Source organism: Dromiciops gliroides, chromosome 2 (genome assembly GCF_019393635.1).
Source record: "Dromiciops gliroides isolate mDroGli1 chromosome 2, mDroGli1.pri, whole genome shotgun sequence".
In the NCBI taxonomy this organism is placed as follows: domain Eukaryota; kingdom Metazoa; phylum Chordata; class Mammalia; order Microbiotheria; family Microbiotheriidae; genus Dromiciops; species Dromiciops gliroides.
Window position 1 is genome coordinate 655,143,971 of NC_057862.1, and position 26,207 is coordinate 655,170,177.

At 43.1% G+C, this 26,207-nt stretch overlaps 1 protein-coding gene across 4 annotated transcripts; it reads left to right on the forward strand.

The window, feature by feature from the left end:
• Positions 1 to 2,014: 2,014 nt before the first annotated feature.
• Positions 2,015 to 24,481, forward strand: ADAT1 (adenosine deaminase tRNA specific 1). 4 transcript variants are annotated; one of them, XM_043990188.1, is made up of 10 exons: positions 2,015 to 2,117; positions 8,040 to 8,232; positions 8,928 to 8,996; positions 10,072 to 10,126; positions 12,421 to 12,551; positions 14,464 to 15,085; positions 16,428 to 16,573; positions 17,164 to 17,263; positions 21,812 to 21,898; positions 23,216 to 24,481. In XM_043990188.1, the coding sequence occupies exons 2-10, from the start codon at positions 8,091 to 8,093 to the stop codon at positions 23,346 to 23,348; spliced, it is 1,485 nt and encodes a 494-aa protein (XP_043846123.1). In that variant the 5' UTR covers positions 2,015 to 2,117; positions 8,040 to 8,090; the 3' UTR covers positions 23,349 to 24,481. The 4 variants fall into 4 exon arrangements, with proteins under 4 accessions (XP_043846123.1, XP_043846124.1, XP_043846126.1 ...); XM_043990190.1 differs by lacking the exon at positions 2,015 to 2,117 and adding an exon at positions 9,687 to 9,777 and having other exon boundaries at positions 8,161 to 8,232; XM_043990189.1 differs by lacking the exon at positions 8,928 to 8,996.
• The last annotated feature ends 1,726 nt before the right edge of the window (positions 24,482 to 26,207 follow it).

Sequence of the window (26,207 nt, forward strand, 5' to 3'; positions counted from 1 at the left end):
GAACCTTCTGCAGGGCCCTTCCTCCTGGGTATCATTCTATCTCTTTACTGTTCCTTGAAGGCATAAACCTCTGAAGTATGCCGTTTAACATTGTTATTATTGACATGGGTCAAAACCAAGCTGGCTGGTTCATCAAATTAGCAGACACTGGATGGCAAAGACCTCATGCTTGACCTGAGGGCTGCATGGAAGATGAAATTCACTAGGGATAAATGCAACTGGTCCCTTGGGTTCTAAAGGTCAGTTCCAAGTTCTCTGAATAAATCTGGGATTTTAGTGACTGTCAGCTCAATACGAGTTAGCACCCCAGAAAAAAAAGGTCATCGTGACCTCTGTTAAGAGAGACATCGCTTCTGAAAAGAAGTCCTTCCACTCTAGTCAGACCATTCCTGGAGCAGTTTTTAGTCCTTGGTGTGACAGTAAGGATGCTGCTAAGCTGAAGAGTGCTGAGTAGGGTAACTGTGAGAACCACAGTCCTTGCATTCATGTCACCTGATAGGCTGTTGAACAGATGTTTGTGGAAAGAACTGGCAAGTGAGCCGTGCTGAGGCTGGAAAAAAGAAGACTGAGGGCTGCACGCCACTTGTCTGCAAGTCTCGACAGGGCTCCTGTGGGAGAGGGCAGACCTAAAAGCAATGAGTGACAGTCACCTGAAGGAACAGTGGGAAAGCCAGCATTCTCAAGGGCTCCACACTGTCCTCAAGGAGAGTGGCCTTCTTGGAGGTCTAATAGCAGAAGCTACGTGACCACCTATTGCGGATCGTGTGGAGGGCATTCCTTTTGGTTCTTCCCAACTTTCAGATTCTGCGATCTTCCTATTCCCCATCCTTTCAACAAATGATAAATAGCCTCTGAGGCACCAGCAGCGAGGGAAACAGACAAAAGTCAGACAGTCCCTGCCCTCCAAGAGCAACCTCAACATCTAAATCTAATTTCCTGGAGATGCATGGAAAGGAAGGGGAAAGGTTAGACAACAGATGGTCTTTGGAGGAATCTAAAAATTCCAGGCATGGGGGTCATCAAGCAGAAAGGCATTGACATGGGAGCTTGGACTATGCATATAAGGAACAGCAAGGCAGGAATAGAGTTCATAAGTGAGGCAGCTAGGTGGAGCAGTGGCTAAAGCACTGGCCCTGGATTCAGGAGGACCTGAGTTCAAATCCAACCTCAGACACTTGACACTTACTTAGCTGTATGACCTTGGGTAAGTCACTTAGCCCTCATTGCCCCACCCCCAAAAAAGTCCATAGCATGTTAGGATGTATGAATCTAGTTCTGTGCAATAAGCATATATAAAAGGAGCTGAAGTCAAGTTGGTAAGGTCTTTTGGAAATGCCCAACCTTTTCCTAAAAGTGATAAATATGGAGCTTGTTGAGCAGGGGAGTGACATCAGCAGACTTGTCCTTGTAAAGGATGGATTGAAGAGGATACAGACTACCCAAAACACAGCCCCTTATGTATCAAAAAAAGTTCAAGCTCTTCCTCAGTTTGGAAGAAAAGGGGAAGCAATGGCTACTCTAATTATTATGCTTGTCTCCTAAATTTGGCTGGGTGACATAGAGCAAATTGATTCCTGTAGCCTTCTAAAGTCCTTTAAGACATTCTAGGGACAGGCTTAAGTTAGCTTAGCACTTGTAGCTGGAAGTGACCTTAGAGGGCATCTAGTTATCATTTTACAGATAGAGAAACTGAGGCTGAGAAATGGGCCAGATTGAGTTTCAAATTCCTTCTCTCCGGCCCCGGCAAGCAATTCCTATTGTACATACGAAGTCATGCAAAACACTGCTATATTGGTTAACGTTTGACGCAAATTAAACTTAAATGTGTCCTGCGTACATTTCCTGCCCCCCCCAAAATAAATGAACAAATAAATAGATAGATAATAAATAAAACGCCGGTTAATACTGCTGAAAAGTCATCCTAGGCGATTGCCTTGGCATTTCGTCATCCTGAAACCTGCCAGGCTTTCTCCTAATGCGCATTCGTCCTGGAATTTCACCCACAGGACCCAGATTACTACATAGCCCAGCGGACTTTGCGCTCCAGAAGTCTGACGTCACGTCCGCTCCAGTAGACCGACTTCCCAGCTGTGGATCCCGGTCCTGCGCGTCAGAGGGTGAGCAGAGGCATGGTGGACTTGGTCGGGTTTCCCCGCTTGGGTGGCGAGAAGGGGCAGGGCCGGGGCTGAGGCCAGTCCGGGGCCGGTCGCATCGGGTCCCGAGGCTGCGGGAGCCAACGAGGGGCCCGGGCGGCTGCAGGGAGCCCCTCTGGGCCCGCGCGGAGGCAGGCACCCGAGGTCCCTGACCCCCGCGGGGGTCGGCCTTGCACGGCCCCTGCTCTCCGAGACGGCCTCCCGTTTTCCCCGGGGGTGCCTACCCTGGGGGCCCCCTCGGTGGCAGCCGGAGGCGCTTCCTTCCTAGCTACTTATGGACTGGGGCACGGGGCTCCGGCCCCTCCATGTCCGCCGTTGTTCTGACCCTCACCCTGGGTCACAGCTAAACTCGGGGGGGCTAGGGGAGGGCAGGCCCTGGGGCACCTTGTAACAAGCTGACCCTTGGCCGAATGCCTTTTCCAGGCCCGGCCCCTCCACTAGAATCAAAAAACTGCTATGGGGATATTTTCACTGAATTGAGTGCTAGACTTGGACGCAAATCCAGCTCTTGACACTTAAAAGCTGGGGGCCAAGTCACAACCTATCAGTTTTCTCATCTGTAAAATGGGGATACCTAACTCATTCAGTTGTGAAGGTCAGATGTGTTCATTTAGGTTGGACTGGGTCCTCCATGTCCTCTATGGCCCTGGAGGGCAGAGGTAGGACCAGGGTCAAAATTATAAACGAGATTTAGGTTCTATATAAGAACAATTTCCTAACAATTAGAGCTATCCAAAAACGGAATGGGCTGCCCCAAAAGATAGTGAACGCCCCGGATGGTTGTAGAGGGGATTCTTGTTGAGTTACAGAGACTAGATCTGTGAGGGACAGTTTGCAATTCTGAGGTTCATGTGGGTTTTGTAAAACAAGGTTTAGATTAGATAAACTTTCTTTTAAATCATTTTGATATCATTAAATATTTCCCAATTAACATGTTTTTTAAATTTTTGAGTCATTTTTTAAAATCTTGAATTCCAAATTCTCTCCCTTTATACATTCCAAATTCTCTCCCTTTATACATGTGAAGTCAATGCAAAACATGTTTCCGTATTAGCCATGTTTGTTTTGGTTTTTGGCGAGGCAACTGGGGTTAAGTGACTTGCCCAGGGTCACACAGCTAGCAAGTGTCAAGTGTCTGAGGTCAAATTTGAACTCAGGTCCTCCTGACTCCAGAGCCGGTGCTCTATCCACTGCGCCAACTAGCTGCCCCCCCCCCCATTAGCCATGTTGCAATAAATAAATAAAATTTTAAAAGTATGCTTTAGGGTTGCCCCATTCATTGCCCTGCCAAAAAAAAAAAGTACACTTTAATCTGCACTCAGTTCTCTCTCTGGAGGTGGATAACATTTTTCATCATAGGTCCTTTGGAACTGATCTCTATCATTGTATTTATCGAAGTAGCTAAGTCACAGTTGATCATCCTTAAAATAGTGCTTTTACTATGTATAATATTCTGGTTCTGCTCACTTCACTTTTCATGGATTCATGCAAGTCTTCCCAGGTTTTTCTGAAATCATCCTGCTCATCCTTTCTCATAGCCCAGTAGTATTACATTGCAATTATACACCTCAACGTGTTCAGCCATTCCCCAACTGATGGGCATTCCTTCATCTTCCAGTTTTTTGCCAGCACAAAAAGAGCTGTTATAAATATTGTTGTGCAAATAGGTCCTTTTCCCTTTCCTTTGATCTTTTTCAGATACAGACCTAGTAGTGGTATTGTTGGGTGAAAGAGTATGCATGGCCTTTGGAGCCCTTAGCATAGCTGGATGAGCTCTTAAAGTCATATCTGACAATAAAATCCAAAGTCCCTAAATTATTGGGGGGGGGTGTTTTGGTTTTTTTGTTTTGGGGGTTTTTTTGCAGGGCAGTAAGGGTTAAGTGCCCAGGGTCACACAGCTAGTGTCAAGTGTCTAAGGTCACATTTGAACTCAGGTCCTCCTGAATCCAGGGCCAGTGCTTTATCCACTGTGCCACCTAGCTGCTCCTGGAATCCCCAAATTAAAAGGAAATAATGCCTAAGTGAAATTAAGTAACAATTCTTATTAGCCAGACATCTAATCTTAAACTTCACTTCTTTCCCAAACAGCTAACTTCACAAAAGAGGGACGTGTTGAGGCCAGTGTACAGTCTAAGAAGAATGGTAGACTCCAGATTTTTAAATCTGGCATTTTTCATTTTGAAACTATTGAGTTGGTGCATTGGGAGATATTTTATGTCTAGACCCCCTCTTTGCTTTTATCCCAATTGTACCTTGTAGCATACTTGGGTTTTTGTTTGTTTGTTTGTTTTGGCAGGGCAGTAAGGGTTAAGTGACCTGCCCAGGGTCACACAGTGTCAAGTGTCTGAAGTCAGATTTGAACTCATGTGCTCTTGAATCCAGGGCTGGTGCTTTATCCACTGCGCCACCTAGCCGCCCTTTTTTTCCCCTTGTAGCATACTTATAAAAATGCTTCCTACCCCCATTACATTGCAATCTCCTTAAGGACAGAGATTGCTTTGTTTTTCATCTTTACCTAGTCCTTAGCACTGTGCCCCATGGGGAGGCTCAATCAATCAGATATTTATTATGCACCTGCTATGGGCCAGGCTCTGAGCTAAGCAACAGAAATACAAAAAGAGGCAAAAGCCTCTTCCCTTAGGGAGTTTACAATCTAATGGGGGAGACAATATGCAAACATATATACAAAGTGAGCAGTAAGCAGGACAGATAGGAATAAGGAAAAATATTGGAATTAAGAGGGGTTGGGGCATTCTGGAGAGCAATTTGGAACTATACCCAAAGGGCTATGGGACTATACATACCCTTTGACCCAGTAATACCACTACTGGGTCTATATCCCAAAGAGATCATAGAAGAGGGAAAAGGAACCACATGTACAAAAATATTTATAGCAGCTCTTTGTGGTGGCAAAGAATTGGAAATCAAGGGAATGCCTATCAATTGGGGAATGGCTGAACAAGTTGTGGTATATAAATGTAATGGAATACTATTGTGTTATAAGAAATAATGAGCAGGAAGACTTCAGAAAAACCTGGAAAGACTTAAATTGACTGATGCTGAGTGAAGTGAGCAGAACCAGGAGAACATTATATACAGTAACAGCAACATTGTATGATGATCAACTGTGATAGACTTAGCTCTTCTCAGCAGTGCAATGATCCAAGACAATTCCAAAGAACTCATGATAGAAAATGTTCTCCACATCCAGAAAAAAAGAACTGTGGATTCTGGGGGCAGCTAGGTGGCGCAATGGATGTGACCCTGGGCAAGTCGCTTAACCCTCATTGCCCAGCCCCGGCCCACCCAAAAAAAACTGTGGATTCTGAAATATGTATTGAATCATACTGTTTCTACTTTTTGGTTGTTTTTCTTTTCTTTCTTGAGGTTTTTCCCTTTTGTTCTGATTCTTCTTTCACAACATGACTAATGTAGAAATATGTTTAATGTGATTGTACATATATAATCAATATCAGATTGCTTTGTCTTGGGGAAGGAGAAAGGAATGGAGGGAGGGAGAAAAAATTTAGAACTAAAAATCTTATGAAAACAAATGTTGAAAACTACACGTAACTGGAAAATTATAAAATACTTTTATGATTTAAAAAAGCAGGCAGCTAGGTGGCGCAATGGATAAAACACTGGCTCTGGATTCAGGAGAACTTGAGTTCAAATCCAGATTCAGACACTTAACACTAGCTGCGTGACCTTGGGCAAGTCACTTAACCCTCATTGCCCTGCAAAACAAACAAACAAAAAAGGGGGGGGGGCTTCCTGTAGAATCTGTAAGTGTGCTTTCATTGATGTAGAGAGTTCCAAGCAATCTTCATCCATGAAAATCCTGAGCAATTGAGAGTCTTTTAAAAGTACCTTGAGGCATGTAAAGATTCAGTTACAACCCTGGTCACCCAGATTGTTTGTCTTCTTGTCTTTCATCTTGATGCCTGTACTGTAGGTAGTAGGTAATGTTTATTTAATTGAATTGAATGTTATACACTAAGAAATACCTGTTGTGCACATGGACTCAAGAATAGAAGGCTGGAGAATGGTAATGTGTGGTTCTTTGGAAAGAAGCACTTACCCTTTCCAGTCAGTGGGCACTGATTAACTGCATTTTAGTTTGTGAATCCAATTCCAGGGAGACTCATTTTATTGTAGAGATACCTTCCTGTATTATATCCCAGGGACACAGCTCTTAGATGCTGCATTATGTGACTTTCTTACAAATACTTGTACATTGGTTCTCATCATCACTAGTTAGGGTGTGCAGAGCCATAGTTAACTGGTGGAGTTGCTAGTTTTAGTCTACCCCACTTTTTCCCTTTGCCCCCCAAAAGCTCAGGAATTTGGGGGAAATAATATTCTTTAGCTTTCAGTGACATAGTGCTTGAAAGTTTGCAAAGCACCTTGCCTATATTGTCTCCTCTGAGCCTTCCAACAGCCCTGTGAGGTAGACAGATGGTGAGCTCTTTAGGTTCCTCTTTTGTCGCCAGTACTGAAGGGGGCGGAGGGGGGGGGGCAGGGAGGGGGTAAAGGTCCCAATCTCTGAGACTGAGTTTTTTTTATCTGTAAAATGGGGACATGATTTCTATATTATCTAATCTATCTCTCTTATGAGAAAAGTACTTTGTAAACTGAAAGCTGATATAGAAATAAATGTAAGCTTCTGACCAAGGTAGAACAGTTTAAATCAGCAGGTCCTTCTCTTGAGATGATGTGAATTTTGCCAACTATAACATTTTTCTTTTTAAGGAAAACATTTTTGTTTAAAGTTTTGAGTTCCAAATTCTACCCATCCTCCCTCTCCATTCCCCCCTCCCTGAGGTAGTAAGCAATAGATATAGGTTATACATGTGCAATTGTGTAAAACATTTCCATATTAGTCATTTTGTGTAATAAAATTTAAAAATGAGAGAAAGTGAAAAATAGCTTGCTTTAGTCTGTATTCAATCAATAGTAGTTCTTTCTCTGGAGGTGGTTTGAATGCTTCATCCTTGGTCCCTTGGGAGTGTCTTGGATCGTTATATTGCTGAGAATAACTAAGTAATTCACAGTTCCTCATTGAACAATATCGCTGTGACTGTGCACAATGTTTTCCTGGTTCTCTTCATTATACATCAGGTCACACAAGTCTTCCAGGCCTTTCTGAAATCATCCTGCTGGCCATTTCTTATAGCACAATACTATTCCATCACAATCTTATACTACAGCTTGTTCAGCCATTCCCGATTGATGGGCATCCCTTTGACTTCCAATTCTTAGCCGCCATAAAATGAGCTGCTAGAAATATTTTTGTACAAACAGGTCCTTTCCCCCTTTTTTGGATGTCTTTGGGATATAACCCTAGCAGTGGCACTGCTGGATCAAAGAGTTTAGGTGCTACCTTCTAATAGGTATAGCAGGTTTATGGGATAATGGTGTCAATCAATGGCTGGGACTCAAGCAGAAGGCCACTTAATCATACACAGGGATCTTCTGGGGCTGTGTAATGATTTAGAAAACCACATATTTGTATAATCTAAGTTTTATTATATTTTTATTTCTTTTGTTAACTGTTTCTCAATTGCATTTTAATCTGGTTTGTCTACAATGGGAGTGTTGTGGAGGCATTGTGTTTGACACCTCTGTTGTACATTAGGTACAGTATATTAGAAAAGGGAGGGGCAGGTAGGTGGCACAGTGGATAAAGCACCAGCCCTGGATTCAGGAGGACCTGAGTTCAAATCCGGCCTCAGACACTTGACACTAGCTGTGTGACCCTGAGCAAGTCACTTAACCCTCATTGCCCTGCCCCCCCCCAAAAAAAAAGGGAAACTGCACCAGTTTCTGATAGAAGGAAATAGGGACTTGTCCTTATCCCTTTTGTCTCTACTTTCCATTTTCCAGGATGGCCTATCAGATCTGACCCCAATCGAGGTCAGGACTTCTGCTCAGGTCATGTGGACCGCAGATGAAATTGCCCGTCTGTGCTACATTCACTATGGTACTAGGCTGCCCAAGCAGGGAAGACCTGAGCCAGGTCGAGAATGGACCTTGCTGGCAGCTGTGGTCAAGGTGAATTCTGAGCAGTCCTCACAAGGTGAGACTTTTTCTTTACTTCCAGAACACCCAACAAGCTATCAATAAGCCTTTATTAAGGGGGTCACTCGGTGCCAGACACAAGGCTAGGCACTGAAAATTCAGAGATAAAAGGGGGCAGTCCCTGCCCTCAAGGAACTTACTTCTGTTCCACTGGGAGGACACAGTGTCACTGATGAGTAAATACGGGATCAGTTCTGACAAGGCTTTAAGCTGCTGCTGTATGAGGATGCTGAGAGGTAGTAGTCTTTAAGCAAAAGTGTCATGTGGCATGTAATCCTCAAACATCTGTCCCCTTGTCCGGACTTCAGGAGGTGGGGGTGGGGTACTAGAATGACCCCTGGGAAAAAAATTAGGAGATCTGGGTTCTAGTGCTGCAGTTTGCTACTGATCAGATGTTTGTCTGTGGGCAAGTACTTAACTTTCTTGGGCCTCAGATTCTCCCTCTGAAAAATGAAGGGGTTGCGGTAGGGGATTAATCACCAAAGTCTCCCAGCTCTACCATGCTGTAAGTCTAACAGTGCTCTGGGACAAGTAACAGCCCCTAGCCTTTCCCAGGACTACAGTAGCTGATTTGTACCAGATGTTCTGTGAATTACAAGAATCTTTTTATGGCAATAAGCTAAATGACCTGACTCATTAAACCTGGGGAACATTTAGACAATGGCAACTCATTTGACAATTTGTTTTTCCCAGTAACTAAGGAAGTTGTCTCCATGGGAACAGGAACGAAATGCATTGGCCTGTCCAAAATGAGAAAAAGTGGTAAGCAGGGGTGGAAGCCATAGATTCTAACACCTTTGAAACTAGTGTCCACACTGAGCTTTCTTGCTTTTGTGTTCCTAGCAGAAGATGGGGCCCTTGCCAGCTGTAGTCAGCTTGGTCTCCAGTGCTTAATGATTGTTTAAGCACAAGAAGGCATGGAAAGCCATTTAATGAAAAAAAGTTAACTTCAGAAGGGGGAGGGCCTTTTTTTTTTTTTAATAAATGAAGGGGTGGCTAGTTGGCACAGTGGATAAAATACCAGTCCTGGATTCAGGAGGATTTGAGTTCAAATCTGGTCTCAGAAACTTGAAACTAGTTGTATGACCCTGGGCAAGTCACTAAACCCTCATTGTCCTGCAAAAAAAAAATTAAATTAAAAAAAATACATGAAACTCATCTGATATTTATATATTTATGCCAAAGATTCCCTGCCATCAATTTTACCTTGTGTCTGGCAATCTCTGACATGGATTGAGGAAAATGTAGCTTTCTAGTTATTTTATGCTTCTGTTTCAGGGAAAACAAACAATTCAGACATAGTTTGTGGAAACATCAATATAGAAATTTTCATGGGTATTTTGGCTGTTAAACTTGTTAAGTCCATTCCCATGCCCCTGAGGCTCTCCCTATCACCTGTGGAGCAGCAAGTTCTAGGTTCTAGTGGTTAAAAGAAACTATTTTTCCTGATAGGACAATGGGCACACCAGAGGCAGCGAGCAGCCATGGGTATGTTAGGTTGCTGAAGAGCCTTACTCCTTGGTGTCAGCAGCTCTCATTGCAGGTAGGAAAACACTTCTAGTCCCTAGATATGAGCTTACTGTAAGCAAAAGAATTGTCCCAATGTGCTACAGAGCTGAGGCTGAGCCCTCTAGAATAAAGATTTGCTGTCACTGTACAGTTGTGAGTCATTGTGAAGCATTAATAAAGTTAGCACGATTTGTCTACAGCAGTAGGGGAAGAATTTTTTTGTTTTTGGAGATAAAGGCAGAAAAAAAAATTCACTGGGGCACTTGGAGGTAGGGGAGCCCTCCTCAAGTGTCATGTGACTTCACAAGGCATCTTGTTTTTGCCACAGGAGACATCCTCAACGACAGTCACGCTGAGGTTATAGCCAAGAGGAGTTTCCAAAGGTGATGTATTAGAAATTCTTTTTAAAAACTATTTTAATGCCTTCTACCACATTTGTTATGTCTAAAAAGGTTTTAAGGGAAATCTTGGCTCGGCAAACTTAGCAGTACTGTGGCTTTTCCCAAACCACTGACTGGGAGTTCTCAATAATAATGCCAGGGGGGCAGTAAGGTAGCACAGTGGATAAAGTACCAGCCCTGGATTCAGGAGGATCTGAGTTCAAATCCAGCCTCAGACACTTGATACTTACTAGCTGTGTGACCCTGGGCAAGTCACTTAACCCTCATTGCCCCCCAAAAAAAAAGAATAATGCCTCATTGACCCCCCCCAAAGGGTCAGTAGCTAGATTTCGAGAATTTTGAACTTGGATGGGGAAAAGATTATATGTCTTTATCTTCATCAACCTTTAACTGAAATTTAGCATGTCCTTCAATTATAACATTTTCAAAAAAAACATGATTCTGAGAAGGGGCCATAATATTCTCCAGACTGCCCATGGGGATCTATGATATACACAAAAATTATTATTGTTAATTATAATTATTATTACTAATTAAATTTTAATGGTTAAGAATATAATTAATAATATTATTTCTTGGTTATATTTATTATAATTTATAATTAAAATTAATGAAAGCAATAATAGTATAGCATATAAATAATACAAATGATAATATAAAAATAATGTAGTGTGAATAAAAATAATTAAGATATTATACACAAGGGGCAGCTAGGTGGCGCAGTGGATAGAGCACCGGCTCTGGAGTCGGGAGTACCTGAGTTCAAATCTTATCTCAGACACTTGACACTTACTAGCTGTGTGACCCTGGGCAAGTCACTTAATCCCAATAGCCTCACCAAAAAAAAAAAAAAAGATATTATACACAAAAATGTTAAGAATCCTTGCCCAGGGGGCAGCTAGATGGCGCAGTGGTAAAGCGCCGGCCCTGGATTCAGGAGTACCTGAGTTCAAATCGGGTCTCAGACACTTGACACTTACTAGCTGTGTGACCCTGGGCAAGTCACTTAACCCTCATTGCCCTGCAAAAAAAAACAAAAACAAAACAAAAAAACAAGAATCCTTGCCCTAAATCAAGCTGATTCTTAGAATTATAGCTTCTTGGGGCACCTAGGTAGTAAAGTTGATAGAGCATTAGCCCTTAAGTCAGGAGGACCTGAGTTCAAATCTAGCCTCAGATATTTACTAGCTATGTGACCTTAGGCAAGTCACTTAACCCCAATTGTCCCCCCCACCACCACCAAAAAAATAAGAATTATAGCTCCTCTTTCTCTTTCCTCACTAGATATAATAACAATATGGTTGCTGTAACAGGTAACTGATTCCCATGCTCTCTGTGAACTCCATTGTTCCTTTGACTCTACTGTGTATTTGTTTTCTGGCCTAGTTTAGATACTTTTTTTTTTTCAATGAGGCAATGAGGGTTAAATGCCTTGCCCAGGGTCACACAGCTAGTGAGTGTCAAGTGTCTGAGGCTGGATTTAAACTCAGGTCCTCCTGACTCCAGAGCCAGTGCTTTATCCACTGTACCACCTAGCTGCCCCTTGTTTAGATACTTTTAATCCTCTGTTACAAGAATGGAAGCAGTCTGAGAGCATTGACCATTGTTACTTTTTCTTTGTATCTTGCTGTGCCTGGCCCATAGTAAGTGCTTTATCACTGCTTGTCCATTGATTGCTACCTTCCAGGTAGGGTTTTGTTTTTATTAACTTCTGCCACAACCAAGCCCTACTTAATCACTGAGGCTTCACCTGCTTGGACCATAGTGCTTTGCTCACTGTGTTTTAATGTTCTTGATGCTGCTAGCTTAAGTGAAGTTGGGAATCCTTTGGCACCTGGCCCTGATTTAACTTAGAGTTTCCATTATCATATTTATATATATATATATATATATATATATATCTCCAACATAAAAAACAAAGTAAGACCAGGTTCTGCAGAGAGATAGAGACATCCTAGTAATTGCCCTGGTGCCATAGATAATGGTGGGTCTGTAGTAACGATCAGTGTTGTACGAGAAATCAATCACTTTTACTATTGGGGTAGGAAGAGAGGAGATTTGGAGAGAAAATGAACCGTGTTCTAATGAAACTGGAGAAGAAAGACTGGTAGTCCTAACAGAAGGACAATGTGGATTATCCTACACCTGACTGCTGCTCTGTCCTCAGTACTTCTGGGTAGCAGTTCCTTCCTGAGGGTGTGTTCAGCCATATTCTTTCAAAGCCCAGGGATTCCAGTTGTCAGTTACTCATTGTGCTAATACTTGTTACCTGACAGGTACCTGTTCCATCAGCTCAGCATTGCAGTCAGCCTGCAACAGGACAGCATCTTTATGCCAGGAACCAAGATTGGAATGTGGAAGCTCAAACCAGACTTGCATTTTGTGTTTTTTTCTAGCCACACTCCATGTGAGTATAATTGAGCCTTTGTGTTTATAGTAGTCTCCATTTTCTTGTCTTCGTGATATAGACACTTCTCCATTTATTTCTGAGTTAATAAAAGCTACAATATTACTGCATCTTTTACAGTGTCCTTAAACCTTTATCTCTATATTAATCTCCCCACTGATGTGCTTGTAGCTGTCTATTGGCAGTGTCCTTATCAGAGTGTGTTTATATAGGCAGGACTATCAGCACCTTAAGGAAAGATTTAATCATTGGAAGATTCAGAAAGCAAATGTTCATTTCCCTAAGAAAAAAGACCATAAAGAACAAAATCCATTTTAGTACTAGCTCTATAATTAAGAAGTTCTTCACATTGGTTATCTCATTTAGTCATCACAAGTAGAATGATAGGAAGTATTATACTTTACAAATGGGGAAACTGAGGCTGCCAGAAGCAAAGGACTTGCTCATGTTGATACAGGTAGTAAGCAATAGAACTGATCCAAGTATCAAGGCTTTGAATCCAGGTTTTCTGAATCAAGTCAAGTATTCTTTTCCAACTAAGTATTCTTTTAATGACCTGAATCATGACCATTATAAGAGAGAATCCTACAAGCAGAAGATTTCCAAGCTCTAGAAGATGAATTCCCGTGACGTATGGCCAAGAAATACAATGGAAAGAATAATGTGCTTTGAACCAGACCACCTTGTCAGATGCCCACTTTTCCACTCATGTTTGACACAACCTCTGTCAATAGTTAAGTGCCTATTAAGTTAAGTGAATAGGCAGGACCTCTGTGTCTTCATGTCAGCTGTTCTTTCACAGTCTCCTTCATGGGGCTGCCGTGAGGATGAAATGAAATAAAGCATGTAAAGCACTTCATAAACTGGGCAGTGTTGAGGAAATGTCAGCTGCCATATTTGTGATTGTTTCAAGCAATATTTGATGCAGTGAAGTTTGTTCTAGTGACATTTTGCCTATCACATAGGACCTGGAGTTTTTGTAGGTCACTGAGGCATATACTGAAGAGGCAGCGTAATTGAGGTTAGAAGCTGGTCAGTAGGGAATGAGCCTTCCAGTCTGGCACTGGATTTTCTTCATGGAGAGTAGAGACAACAGTAAATTTTAAAGATCACATGGGCAGCCCCTTTGGAGAGGTGGGAGATCCACAGGTGTGAGTGAGACACTGTGTATGTTTTCAGACTTTTTCAATGTATGGTTTGGTTTTCTCTTTTTCCTTTCTTTAAAGAAAAATTCTTTGTTTTGAGGTTGCTTTCAGGGAGAAGGGATACTGGGAGAAATTTAAGCACTGTTAAAACAAAAACTATCCATAACAATAGTTTAATAAAGCCATCACTTATGTGGGGAGGCTCAAGACTGACCTCTCACCGAGTATGGATTCAGGGTTCAAGTGTGACATTGTGAGCCAGAATGTTCCTTTAAACATCCAGATGGAGCATGAGGCAGGGAGTCAGGATGTATGTATTCTAGTGTAGTGACTTTGACCCAAGACATTTTATTCTCTGGCTCAGTTGTAATGTCTAGAACAAAAGGTAATCCGTATCCCTTGCCAAGCTCATAGGTGGGTTGTGAGGACTGGAAGTATGTAAACTCATATTAGGTTTCTTTAGGAAAGCAGTATAGAGAAATACAGATTAGTATTTTTATTTATTTATTTTTGGTGAGGCAATTGGGGTTAAGTGACTTGCCCAGGATCACACAGCTAGTAAGTGTCAAGTGTCTGAGGCCAGATTTGAACTCAGGTCCTCCTGACTCCAGGGCTGGTGCTCTGTCCACTGTACCACCTAGCTGCCCCCCAGATTGATATTTAAAGAGGTTATCTTGCTCAAAGTTAGATGTCATCATTCTTTACTGAGCTTTAGTTTTCTCCCAGGTAATAGAGACTGTAAAAATGGTCTCTGTTTTCCCTTGCAGGTGGGGATGCCTCCATCATCCCAATGCTTGAGCTTGAAGATCAGCCCTGCTCTCCAGTCCATAGTGATGAAGTGGTCAGCCAGTCAGCAGACGCCATCAGTGACCCTGTGGTACTGGGAAATAAAAGGAAATGTGAGGAGCTCCCTGCCCACCCTGTAATTAAGAAGATGAGGATAGAGCCCAGGGATCTTTCCAGGGAGATCCCCAGCGATACAGCCATGCACTACTCAACTGGGAAAGAAGGAAGCTTCCAAATACCCACAGATGTCAGCAATTCCAGCCCTCCAGCAAGTGGAGCAGCAGCTACTAAGGGGATTGTCCCAGTTGGTGCTAAAGTCGTGGATATTTATAGAACTGGAGCAAAATGTGTGCCAGGGGAAGCTGGAGATACTCAGAAGCCTGGTATCGAATATCACCAGGTGGGATTACTGCGAGTGAAGCCAGGCCGAGGAGACCGAACCCGCTCTATGTCCTGTAGTGATAAGCTAGCAAGGTGGAATGTGCTTGGGTGTCAAGGTGCCCTGCTGATGCACTTCCTGGAGGAGCCCATCTACCTAGCAGCTCTGGTCGTTGGAAAGTGCCCTTACAGTCCTGAGGCCATGAAGAGAGCCGTGACTGACAGGTAAGGGAATGGTAGCCCAGCGCCATCCTACCATCTCAGCCCTTTGGGGAGCAGCAGCCCAAGAACAGTGTCTGTGTAAATACACGTGCGAGGGCAGCTCACCTTTTTACACCACTTTTCAGTTACGGGACACTGGATGTTAATCTTTTTTTTTTCCCCTTTTTATTTTTTTTAAAGTGAGGCAATTGGGGTTAAGTAACTTGCCCAGGGTCACACAGCTAGTAAGTGTTAAGTGTCTGAGGCCGGATTTGAACTCAGGTACTCCTGACTCCAGGGCCGGTGCTCTATCTACTGCGACACCTAGCTGCCCCACTAGTGGGACGTTATCTTACTGGGTCCTCACATCAAACCCCGGAAGCAGGTAGGGTCAGCATTATCTCTGTTGTACAGAAGTTCAGAAAGGCTGGGACTCACTCATCTAGTTAACAATGGAGCTAAGACTCAAGCCCATTCCCTAATTCTAAATATACGCTTCAGTGAACTCACAATTCTTCCATCTTTCTTCTGTTCTGTGCTGTCCCTCAGGTGGCCAGCTTAGTCACCCCCTGCCTGGGAGAGCACAAGGACATCATAGCGCACCTGTGTACAGCTCAGGGACAGTTCCCTGGCACTACCATAGACCCCCACAGGCCTGATGGGTGGAGGAGGGAGTGCACTTTACTCCCATAAGCTCATTCCCATAGAATGAGCGCCAAGGGGTCTCGATTCTAGTTGTCATCCTTCTCTCTGGACACATCTAAAGGGAAGAGCCAAAAAGAAGTGAAAGTACACTTTGTGTGGGAGGACATCCTTTGGTTCCAACCTTTACCAAGGCATGTCATTTTAGATGTAAGTCCCCCCAGAGTCCAAGGGAGCCGCTCCTCTGGCAGCCATTCCTGTCTGACTAGGTTAAACTAGGAAATCTCACTTTAAAAAAACAAACCCATGGGACAGCTAGGTGGTGCAGTGGATAGAGCACTGGCCCTGGATTCAGGAGGACCTGAGTTCAAATCCAGCCTCAGACACTTGACACTTACTAGCTGTGTGACCCTGGGCAAGTTACTTAACCCCAATTGCCTCACCAAAAATAAATGAATGAATGAATGAATGAAATAAGAAAACAAACCCACATCCCCCACAAAACTCCACCTCACTGCTGTCTCCCCAAGGTGGGAAAAAGCCACATTGTTGATTTCCTCAGCCTGGAGTGAGTGTGTCATGATCCTGTAGATGTGATTTCTGGATATTTCCTAAGGAATTGGCCTTTACTTCCCAGTTGTTAGGAAGTGTGGCATGGAGGTGGGAGGGGTGGGAGTGTCAGAGCACCATTTGTTCTAAACAATGAGTTTTTCCCCATAACTAGGTGTCAGCATGTATCTGGTTTGCCCAGAGGCTTCCAAGTGCAAGAGCTGAAGATGCTTCAGTCAGATTTACTGTTTGAACACAGCCGCCATGCGGTTCAGGCAAAGAGAGCTAACTGCCCAGGGAAAGTTGTTCCCTGTGGGGCTGGTGAGTGAACTCCAGGGTGAAGAATTTACCCAGGACCTCCCCCAAGACTCTCCCATCCAGTCCATCAGGTGGCACAAGGGGACCGTTATTCTTGCCCCAAACTAGATTGTCCCCAATTAACAGCTCTAAACAGAAAGCCAGCCCATCTTTACACCAGAATTCTAAGAAATGACATAAGTATTCTTCAGCATCATCTCATTATATTCTTAGATTGTTCAAGGTTCTGTGTTGAAGTTTTTTGGTGTACTTCTTCCACCAACACATATTTCAGGCACACTATAGCTTCTAGAGTTGCTGTAAAACCCATGCATACTCAGCCTGGGGATGAGGCCATCTGCCTTCATAGCCTGCCAGCATCTATCAGAGCTTGTGCTCTGCTGATAGAGCCTCCAGGAGCCCAGGCCTGTGTGACCTCCATGCCATGAGGAGGCATGAAAATGCCAGGGATCTCCTGGGTCACCTTATCAGGTCCTCCCCATCTCTCACCCAGTGGGTCAGCAGTGAGTCCCACATTTATCTGTCCCTTCTTTGATTACAGTACATCCTCCATGCAGGGCAACATTGACTCAGTGCCTTGTGTCTTCTCACAGCCATCAGTTGGAGTGCAGTCCCAGAACAGCCTCTCGACGTGACCTGCAATGGTTTCAGGCAGGGAGTGACAAAGAAGAGCATCGGAAGCCTTCGGGCCAGGTGCACCATCCCGGGGGGCAGGGGGTGTGAGGGGGCGCTGTATCTCAGGCTTTCCCTCTCTCGTTTTCACATGAGCAGGCAGTGGAGGAGGGGCCAGGCCCAAAGCGCTTGCTAAGGGTTTCTCTGGAGCCAAGCCCTGCACAGATCATGGAGGATATAAATAGAAGAGCAAGATAGTGTCTGCTCCCAAGGAGCTAATGCTGGGACAGGGACAACCCAGCAGGTCCTGCAAGAGCTCCAACCATGCTGCCCAGCTCGTGTCGAGTGGGAATCTGGGCCACAAGTCCGGGAGTCTCCCATGCTGCTCCAGCACCCGTTGTTAGGGTGTCAGGCCTCTCTAGTCTCTTTGCAGCTTTGCCTCCGGCTATTAATTCTACCCTTTGGGGCCACACAAATAAGCCTAATCCCTCACCCACAGAGCCACCCTTAAAACCCTTAAGAGACAGGTAGCATGTTTTCCTTTTTCACTCCACCCCCATCTTGTTATGTTCAGGCTAAACATGCCACAATCCTCAACTTCTCCTCATAGAGTTGAAGCCCTTCAGCAATTCTCATGGCCATCTTGTGGGCTCCCTCCAGCTTCTTAGTGTGCTTCCTAACTATGGAACAAAGCTGCCCTTCTTAATGCAGCCTAAGATCACTCCAGCTTTTGGGGCTCCCGTATCACTCTTTTGATTTATAGTGAGCTTGTAAGTTCATTAAGACCCCCCCCCCCGATCTTTGTCAGGCAATCTCTCTCTAACCACACTCCTACATCTTGAACCTGTAAGGTGTCTTTTTCTGAACCTGAACGTAATACTAGACATCATTGTGAAATTTCATCTTCCTTGATTCATCCTGAGTTGTAGCCTGCAGATTTGTCAAACATTCCATCTATGCCTTTATCAATGTCCCTGATAAAAGGCTGCCCAGGGTCAAGCACAAATCCCTGGAGTTCTCCACTAGAGAGTTTTTTTCCCAAATGGGTGTGAAACTGACTGTTTTTTGGGTCAGAATCCAACTAACTGTATTGTCTCACACGTACACTGCCATCCTGTCCAGAAAAATAATGTGATAAACCTTATTAAATTACTGGCTCAAATCTAGTTAAATTATGTTCACCATCGTATCTTGATCAGTTACCACTCCAGTAACACTGTCAGAAAAGAGAATGGCCACTAGATCGGCACAGTCTGTTCATGACAAATCATGCTGATTCTGTGATAAGTACTTACTCTTCTGGGTTTTCACTGGCGACTCCTTTAATTAAATTTATTAATTAACCTGGAGTTGTTAATGCATTCAGTTCTTTGTGCACCTCCCTCAGCAGCACCATAAAACCAGTAGAGCTTCAGTAGCCTCAGGTTATAGATAGGCAGAGCAGTGCCAGTTTAGTCTTAAGGTGATTTCACCCCCTATTCTAAGAATATTAACAATGAAATCAAGATACAGACACCAGTCACCAGGAAACTGAGACTCTTAACATGATGAGTTGTCTAAAGGTATTGGCCATCTGAGAATGAGGGCCTGAGCTACACACGCATCTCTTGAGCTTCTTGAACTTTCTTTAAGTCTTGCACTAAGCTGTGTTCATGTGCACGATGTTAAGGTCATTTCTCTTGATTTTCACTGATCACCTAGTGTATGTGGCAGACTCTAAATCAAGAAGTATCGCTAGGAGCTCATCACATCTAACAACATAGAAAATGTGGAAAGTTAGGAATAACTTGATGGACACAGCAATAATATAAACTCTTGGTAGAGCTGAGAGTTGGTGTAACTATTCTGGAAAATTGGAATTATGCAAGAAATTATACTAAACTGTTCATGCCCTTTGACCCAATGAGCCTACTGAAGGACACATATCTTTAGAGTCAGAAAGGTCCCATACATGCCAAAATAATCATGGTAGTATTTTTTCTGTAACCCCCCCAAAATAGAAACACGATTTTCATCAGCTAGGGAACAGGGATACATTGTGGTATTTGGGTATAATACTTTCGTGCCATGAGATGTGACAAATATAGAGAATTAAGGCTCAAATGGAAAGTTTATTAACTGATACAAAGCAAAGACTACAGAGCCAGAATAACAAACTGACTTCAGAAATAAATGAAAACACTGAAAGGCAGCAAAATTCAGAATAAAGGTAACGGCTGCCCTTGATCCTAAAGGACAAATGGTGACAACACCATCTTGGTAGAGAAAGGGGGGACTCTGGATACCAAAAGGTGGATATGATGTCAGATTGCTGTAGTGATTGCTGTATTGGTCAGTTTTGCTTAATTTTTGGTTGTTTATATCAGGGTAGGAGTGTGAGTTAGTGGAGCATATATTAAGAAATGACCATCATACAAGAAAAGAGTATCTACTGAATAAATAATCTACCAAGGGCAGGGAAAAGAAAGTAGACTTTTTCCCCAGGGTTTCATAGATTTCTGCCCTGTTTTTTTGTTTGTTTTTAAACATACTCCTCAGTGATCTTTTCTGAAAATAAGGTTCTAGAAAAGCAAGTTAAAGTCAGGCACTTCATGCCATAGCTTGTATTTGTGAAATTGTAGAGTATGAATGAGCTTCTGCTCAAGAGAAGCAGTGGTCAAGTAGGTAGTTGAGTTTGGGAGCAGTTTAGAGGTGGTGAATTTTTGAAAGTGGCCTGCTTTTTCTTGAAGGCTCACCAAGTTAGTGATTGGTTAGACATTAATGTTTCTTCTTTATCGATGCTTTTTTACTAAATGTTTAGGCTATGACATCTTGTCCCAAACTCTACTTTAAAGGTCTTGAACAGTCTGACTTCTAGGGTTGTTCTTGGAGTCTTTACTGGTGTTTGGTGAATGGGCTTTTCTAGACTCAGCAGTGGCTTCATGTTTTTTCATGACCTCATCAAAATAGTTCTTAGGATTGATACAACAGTATTGTTTTCATACCTTCTTGACAGCCAGCCTGAAGAAACCTGGCCTACATCTCTGGGGTCTTAGTAATCACAAGAATTTCCTTTTTCTTCTTCCAGACTAAGCCTACTGGGAAGCAGGTTCTAAAATGGGCTCATAGAGAAGTTGGAACACAAAGTTTCAAAAAAATTGATGTCAAAATTTGTTTTTACATGTAATTTAGAAAATAAAATTCTATATGTATGAAAAAAATTAAATGGGCTCATAGCCTTTTGTGTTATGGACCCTTTGCCAGTAATGTTCTTAAATGCTTAAAATAAAATATATAAGATTACATGAGAAATCTATCATATGGAAAAGGTACCAAAATCTTTTTTAAAACAAGTTCCCAGGTCCCAGGTTAAGAAGCCCTGGTTCTAGCTCAACTGTCAGGGTTTTACAAGGCCTCAGCAATAGGCAGAGTCTGCATCCGCTGGCGCTAACAGCTGATTCAGCAGCCATTCTGGGTGCACGTTCTGTGATGAAAAGGTGCTAAGGCAGTGTGTTCTTTTGTCTTGTTAGGTAACTCAGACTACTTATTGGCTTTGTATCCACATCACCACCCCAGCTGTTTAACAGTGATGTTAGGCCAAGTGCACAAATGGAGAGATGGGGTCAAGGAGGCAAATGCTAATGTTAATATTACCCTTTTATAAAATATAAACATTCAGTAAGGATAGGGAAACAAACAGTCACTAGGGAGGTGTGCGTGTGCGCGCGAGCACGTACACACACACACACACACACACACACACACACAAGGAAAGATGCAACTCTCCAAGTCCCTACCCACCAGGATACATCTAGGTCAGTAACAAAAGCCTGCACAGGAATAAAGTCTGTCAGATATAAAGAGCTACACACCCTCTTTTGGACACTGGTTTATAACAGAATTCACCAAAAAGTGGGCCTTGATGCATTTGCATGGCAAGTTCTAAATTCCTAGGGTCATGCAGCCTAGTCAGCCCCACTGGCACCCAAGCTTTGGACAGAATTCTCTACCTGAATTGAATGGGGGCTGACTGGATCTAGGAAACTAATTTTCCCACTTCTCCAGGGTTCCCATTTTCTCTCCCAGGTATAACATTGAATCAGTAACGGCAGTTAGCAGACTAAATAGTGACTAGATTCGTTTTCATCTAGATAAACTCTCCTGGTTAGAGGCCACCTCTGGCTAGGGGGCTGTATTTCCCAAAGGCCCCATCTCATGACAAGAGAGACCAGATACATGAGCAACACAGAACTAGAGAGCCACCTCCTGTTATAGGTCCTTTCAGTATGCTGTGCTCAATCTTATCCCAGCGATTTTCTTTTCATGCCTGAAAGATGACACCTCCCCCCACCCCAGTCGATCCTTTCCTTTCTTTCCAGACTGCCCCAAGCCCCCCTCTTTCATGAGCCCTTCTCTCTAGCATAGCCAACAATGCTCTTTGCTTTCTGTGAATTCTTACAGCACTTTGTATGCATGGGGGAACACTTACACACTGGCCCATAGCTCTGTGTATAGACATCTTAGGTCCACAGAGGGAAGCCATGGCCCCCTAGAGGAGCAATGATTCTTTGTCCTCTGATGTACCTAACACAGTGCTGGGCATGTGCTCCACATTCAGTGAGTAGTTGACTTCTCCCTTCTCTTGAACAGATCCAAAGTCTGTAAGGTGGAACTCTTCAACATGTTCCAGAAGCTGGTGAGCAGTATTTCTGAGAACAAGCGACCGGAATCTCTGAGGTAACCAACCCCTTGACACAGACTATTTTTTTGTTGGGCTGTTTATTTCTAGGAGGGTGAGGGCCCGAGAGCTTCCTGCAAGAGATGATTGTCCCAGGGCAGCTAGGTGGCAAAGTGGATATAGCACCAGCCACGGAGTCAGGGGGACCCGATTTCAAATTTGACTTAAAACACTTGACACTAGCTGTGTGACCCTGGGCAAGAAAAGATGATTGTCCCCCCACATCCACAAAAAAGTACTGTGGAATCTGAATGCAGATTGAACCATATTGTTTCTACTCATTCTTTTTTGAGGTTTTCCCCTTTTGTTCTGATTCTTCTTTTACAACATGACTAATGCAGAAATATGCTTAATGTGGCCATACATATATAACCTATATCAGCTCATTTTCTGTCTTGGGGAAGGGGAGGGAGAAAAATTTGGAACTCAAAATCTCATAAAGACAAATGTTGAAAACTATCTTTACATGTAACTGGAAAATGTTAAGGGGAAAAAAGATGATCATCCCAACTTCCTAGAAGGCAGGTTTTTTGACCCCTTTTTCCTCCATGTCCTTCTTAGAAGATATTTCATGTGGTCGATAGAGGTTTCTACTGTTTCTAAGACCCAGAAGGGAATCCTGCAGTGAGCTGCAAACAGAGCCAGGATTATAATTTTGGCTAAGACTATCATTGCTTCACTTTTACTGAACCTTAGTCAAATGACACTGGAAATAGATTTTTCAGAGTAGCCGTGCCCCTCTGGTGTATTGGATTTTCTGTAACAAACCTCCTTACCCCTCCTTTTTTATTCCCATCAGTGACTTGCTTTCTCATAGGAATTAAGTGGCTCCTAGAAAGGAGAAGCACAGAAAACCTAATACAACTGCTAGGTCTGGCAATGGGAAAGCTGTTGTCTAAAGACACCGAGCTGCGTGTTGTTGCAGCTCATATCAGGTGTCGTTTGCTTCCTAAGATACTTGTATTTTTTGTACAGGGGAACTGACTGCATCGATGCTGGGTTCATTTTAACACAACTTTGGGTTGTGTAGACTCTTGCACCAACCCGCTGGAGACAGGGCTTTGCAGCCTGAGTTACAGGCTGTAAGCTTCATAGGCAGTTAACAGAATCACCGAGTTATACACTTAGTTACAAGAAGAAGGTTTCTGCTGTGGGGAGTGGCTTAGCAAATAACTAGGTAGGAAACAAGGGGGTCAAATTTAGGGTCAGTGAAGAGTTGCCGTATTGGTCTGATTGTTTCAGTCTGGTTGTGTTGACTAAACTAGTGTATTGATATTCAGGAACAACCTTTATGTGTGGATGTGTGTTTGCATTAGGGTCAAGAAACTGGAAACGTACTGGGACTACAAGGAGGCAGCAGCCAGCTACCAAGAAGCCTGGAAGGCACTTCGGAAACAAGCATTTGGCTCCTGGATCAGAAATTCACCAGATTACCATCAGTTTAAATAAGATAAAATCTGCACAAATGCATTGGAGACAGGATGTTTTCCAACCTTTGTCCCACTCATACACATTGGACAGATTTCAGCTTTCCTGTTAGCCAAGGAAAAGCAAAACTTTTGCCAAAGGAGCTTAAAATGTTGAGCCTATGAAGATGTTCATTCTGGATCACAGAACCAATTATAACTGATTGGAATTAAGCTCTGTAGTAAAATGGCACCTTGATAAGATGTCATGTTTTTTCAAATGACTGTCCTTGGTATCTGTCACGTGTTGTGATAAGGTCTTGGACAATATCCCTTTCCTCCCCTCAAAAAAACACCACACATTTAAGGGGCAGCTAGGTGGCGCAGTGGATAGAGCACCGGCCCTGGAGTCAGGAGGACCTGAGTTCAAATTCGGCCTCAGACACTTAACACTTACTAGCTGTGTGACCCTGGGCAGGTCATTTAACACCAATTGCCTAAAAAATAAATAAATAAATAAAAAACCAGGGGAAAAAAACCCACCACACATTTAAGTAAATGTATTTGAGAGGTATTGATCTATGGCTTCCATCTGTTTAATCAGACCATAGGTGAAGCCTGTTTTTGTGCAGAGTGAAACACTCATCAGGGAAGTTGGCAAACAGGCAACACCAAAGTAATTAACATATTTTATAAAAGGAGATTTTTGCAACAAGGAAGCATAATCATCAAGCCTTATAACCAGAAGATAGTATATTTCTTCCAATACTTACAAATGACTATCTTCTGGTTATAAGGCTTGATGATTATGCTTCCTTGTTGCAAAAATCTCCTTTTATAAAATATGTTAATTGAAATAGTATATTTCTTCCAATACTTACAAATGACTATTTCAATTTTAAAATGATCTTTTCCAAAACTTGTCCTGCAGCCTAAGGAGCTAGACCCCTAAGGCATAAAACATTGAGGTAGCCTTAGAAAGCTTTACTTATAATTCCACTAAATTCGCTTGGGGAGGCTTAATGTTGCTTCAGCTCTTGGTGTTCTGTGCCCCATTGGTGGATTCTAATTCTCCCCCTAGAAAAAGCATATGCTTTGTTTTAATTGTTTGCATTACATTTTAATGTATTCTTTGTATGGCCCTTGGGCATAAATTATAAGGGGGATTATGGATAACTATATTAAGTGCTTCATTTTGTAGCAGCAGTGCCAAGCATTAGCTAAGTCTGGGAAGAGGCTCATGGCAGGGAAAACGATCAATCCCTGGCACTGACTTCCCTGGCACAGCCTGATTTGGTAATGTCTGTTTCTGTGGAAAGTTGCCCCCCTTCCGGGGCCCTAGGACCAATTTGTGGTTGAAAAACAATGTGCCGAACAAACCTTAGCCACAGTTTTCTAGAATTAAACCAACTCCCTCTCTGACTGGTGAGACAACTTGGAACAAGGCAGATATTTCACCAGTTACCACCCCCTCTTGGTTGTGGCCTGTGCCTCTTCTGAAATAGAGCTGTTCCTCTTCCAGAAAGGAAATACACAGTTGTTAGATGGAAGGAAAACCCCACCCTAAGGCTCTCAAAACCCTTGATATCAGAAGTCCCTGATAGGGAGCCCTCTGAGTAAGCCCAGGACAGAGGCTTTTTCTTCAGCCACCTTGGAAACCTGAAACAATGAATCCAAAACTTAGTTGTGATAGCAAATGTTAATTCCCAATCCATTCCATATAACCTACAAAGAAAAATCCAGATGATTTCACATGATCTCTTAAAAATCAAAAGTCCATAATCTGAAAAAATGGTGAGGATAATTGGGGATTTCATAGCTTTCACCTCAAAGATAGTAGCTTTCTTCAGAGTTCCCCTTTTATCTCGTAGACCCTTTTCTCTCTTTCATTCTTTTATCTTACCAGCTTCCACAGGTTGAATGAACTGTCATCTCTGTATAAATGAATCAAATCTACATATACAGCCTTAATCTCAGTTTCTGAGCTCCAGTCTTAGATCTCCAACCACCTGCTAGACATTTATACCTGTAGACATCTCAAACTCAATCTGTCCAAAGCAGATCTGACTTTGTTTCCCCCCTCTCCCCCCCCCCCACACACACACACCTGGCCCCACTTAAGCTTCCGTGAATAAAGTAAAAACTCCTGACATTTAAAGCCCATTGCAATCTGGCTCCGGCCCATCTTTCCAAGCTAATTACACATTCATTTCCTTCATGCACTCTATACTCCAACAAAGTGGAGTTACTGGCTCTTCCATCATTTTCTCATGCCATCAAGGCTTTCCCGCTTCTCCATCTCTTGGACCTCACAACCCAGGCCAAGTACCAGCTTCCCTAATTCCCCTGGTTCTTAGTGCCCCATTCCCACCCCTGCCAAAATCACGGTATTTATGTTGTGTATATCTGATATATACTTATCTGTGAACTTGCATCTCCTCAGTAAAATATAGAAGCTGTCACATCATCAAGCATGGTGCACATGACAAATGCCTCTAGGTTGGCTGAATTCTATAAAAAGAAACTTCTTCCAAGAAAACACACCTATGGACACTAGAGGAATTGATCTCATATTTTGGGGTAAGTGAGAAATGGCCAACTCCTATTTTCCTACTGATGCTGTAGTACCAGCCCTAGAGTAAAAAAGAAACGCACAAAGCTGCTTTTCAGTCTCTGAAGTGCAGGACAGTGAGTGGTTTGGCACACTAGTGGACTTTCCAGTTGAGGGAATCCACAGCCAGAAAGTTACTCCAGAGCTTGGGACATTGGCTGCCAAGTTTGGGCCTGGAGCACGTCTCTGAACTGGCTCTCGAAAAGAGGAGAGCACCCAGTGGAGACAGTGATGGCGCCTTTGCAATGGCTGCCTAAACAGCAAGAAGCAAAGATCCACTATGCTCGCTTG

Bases quoted from the DNA above. Each gene is read 5' to 3' on its own strand.
- ADAT1 (XM_043990188.1), top strand. From the start codon at position 8,091: ATGTGGACCGCAGATGAAATTGCCCGTCTGTGCTACATTCACTATGGT. The intron at 8,233-8,927 runs GTGAGACTTTTT...TGTTTTTCCCAG, and splicing joins TTCTGAGCAGTCCTCACAAG to TAACTAAGGAAGTTGTCTCC. The intron at 21,899-23,215 runs GTAACCAACCCC...TGTTTGCATTAG, and splicing joins AAGCGACCGGAATCTCTGAG to GGTCAAGAAACTGGAAACGT.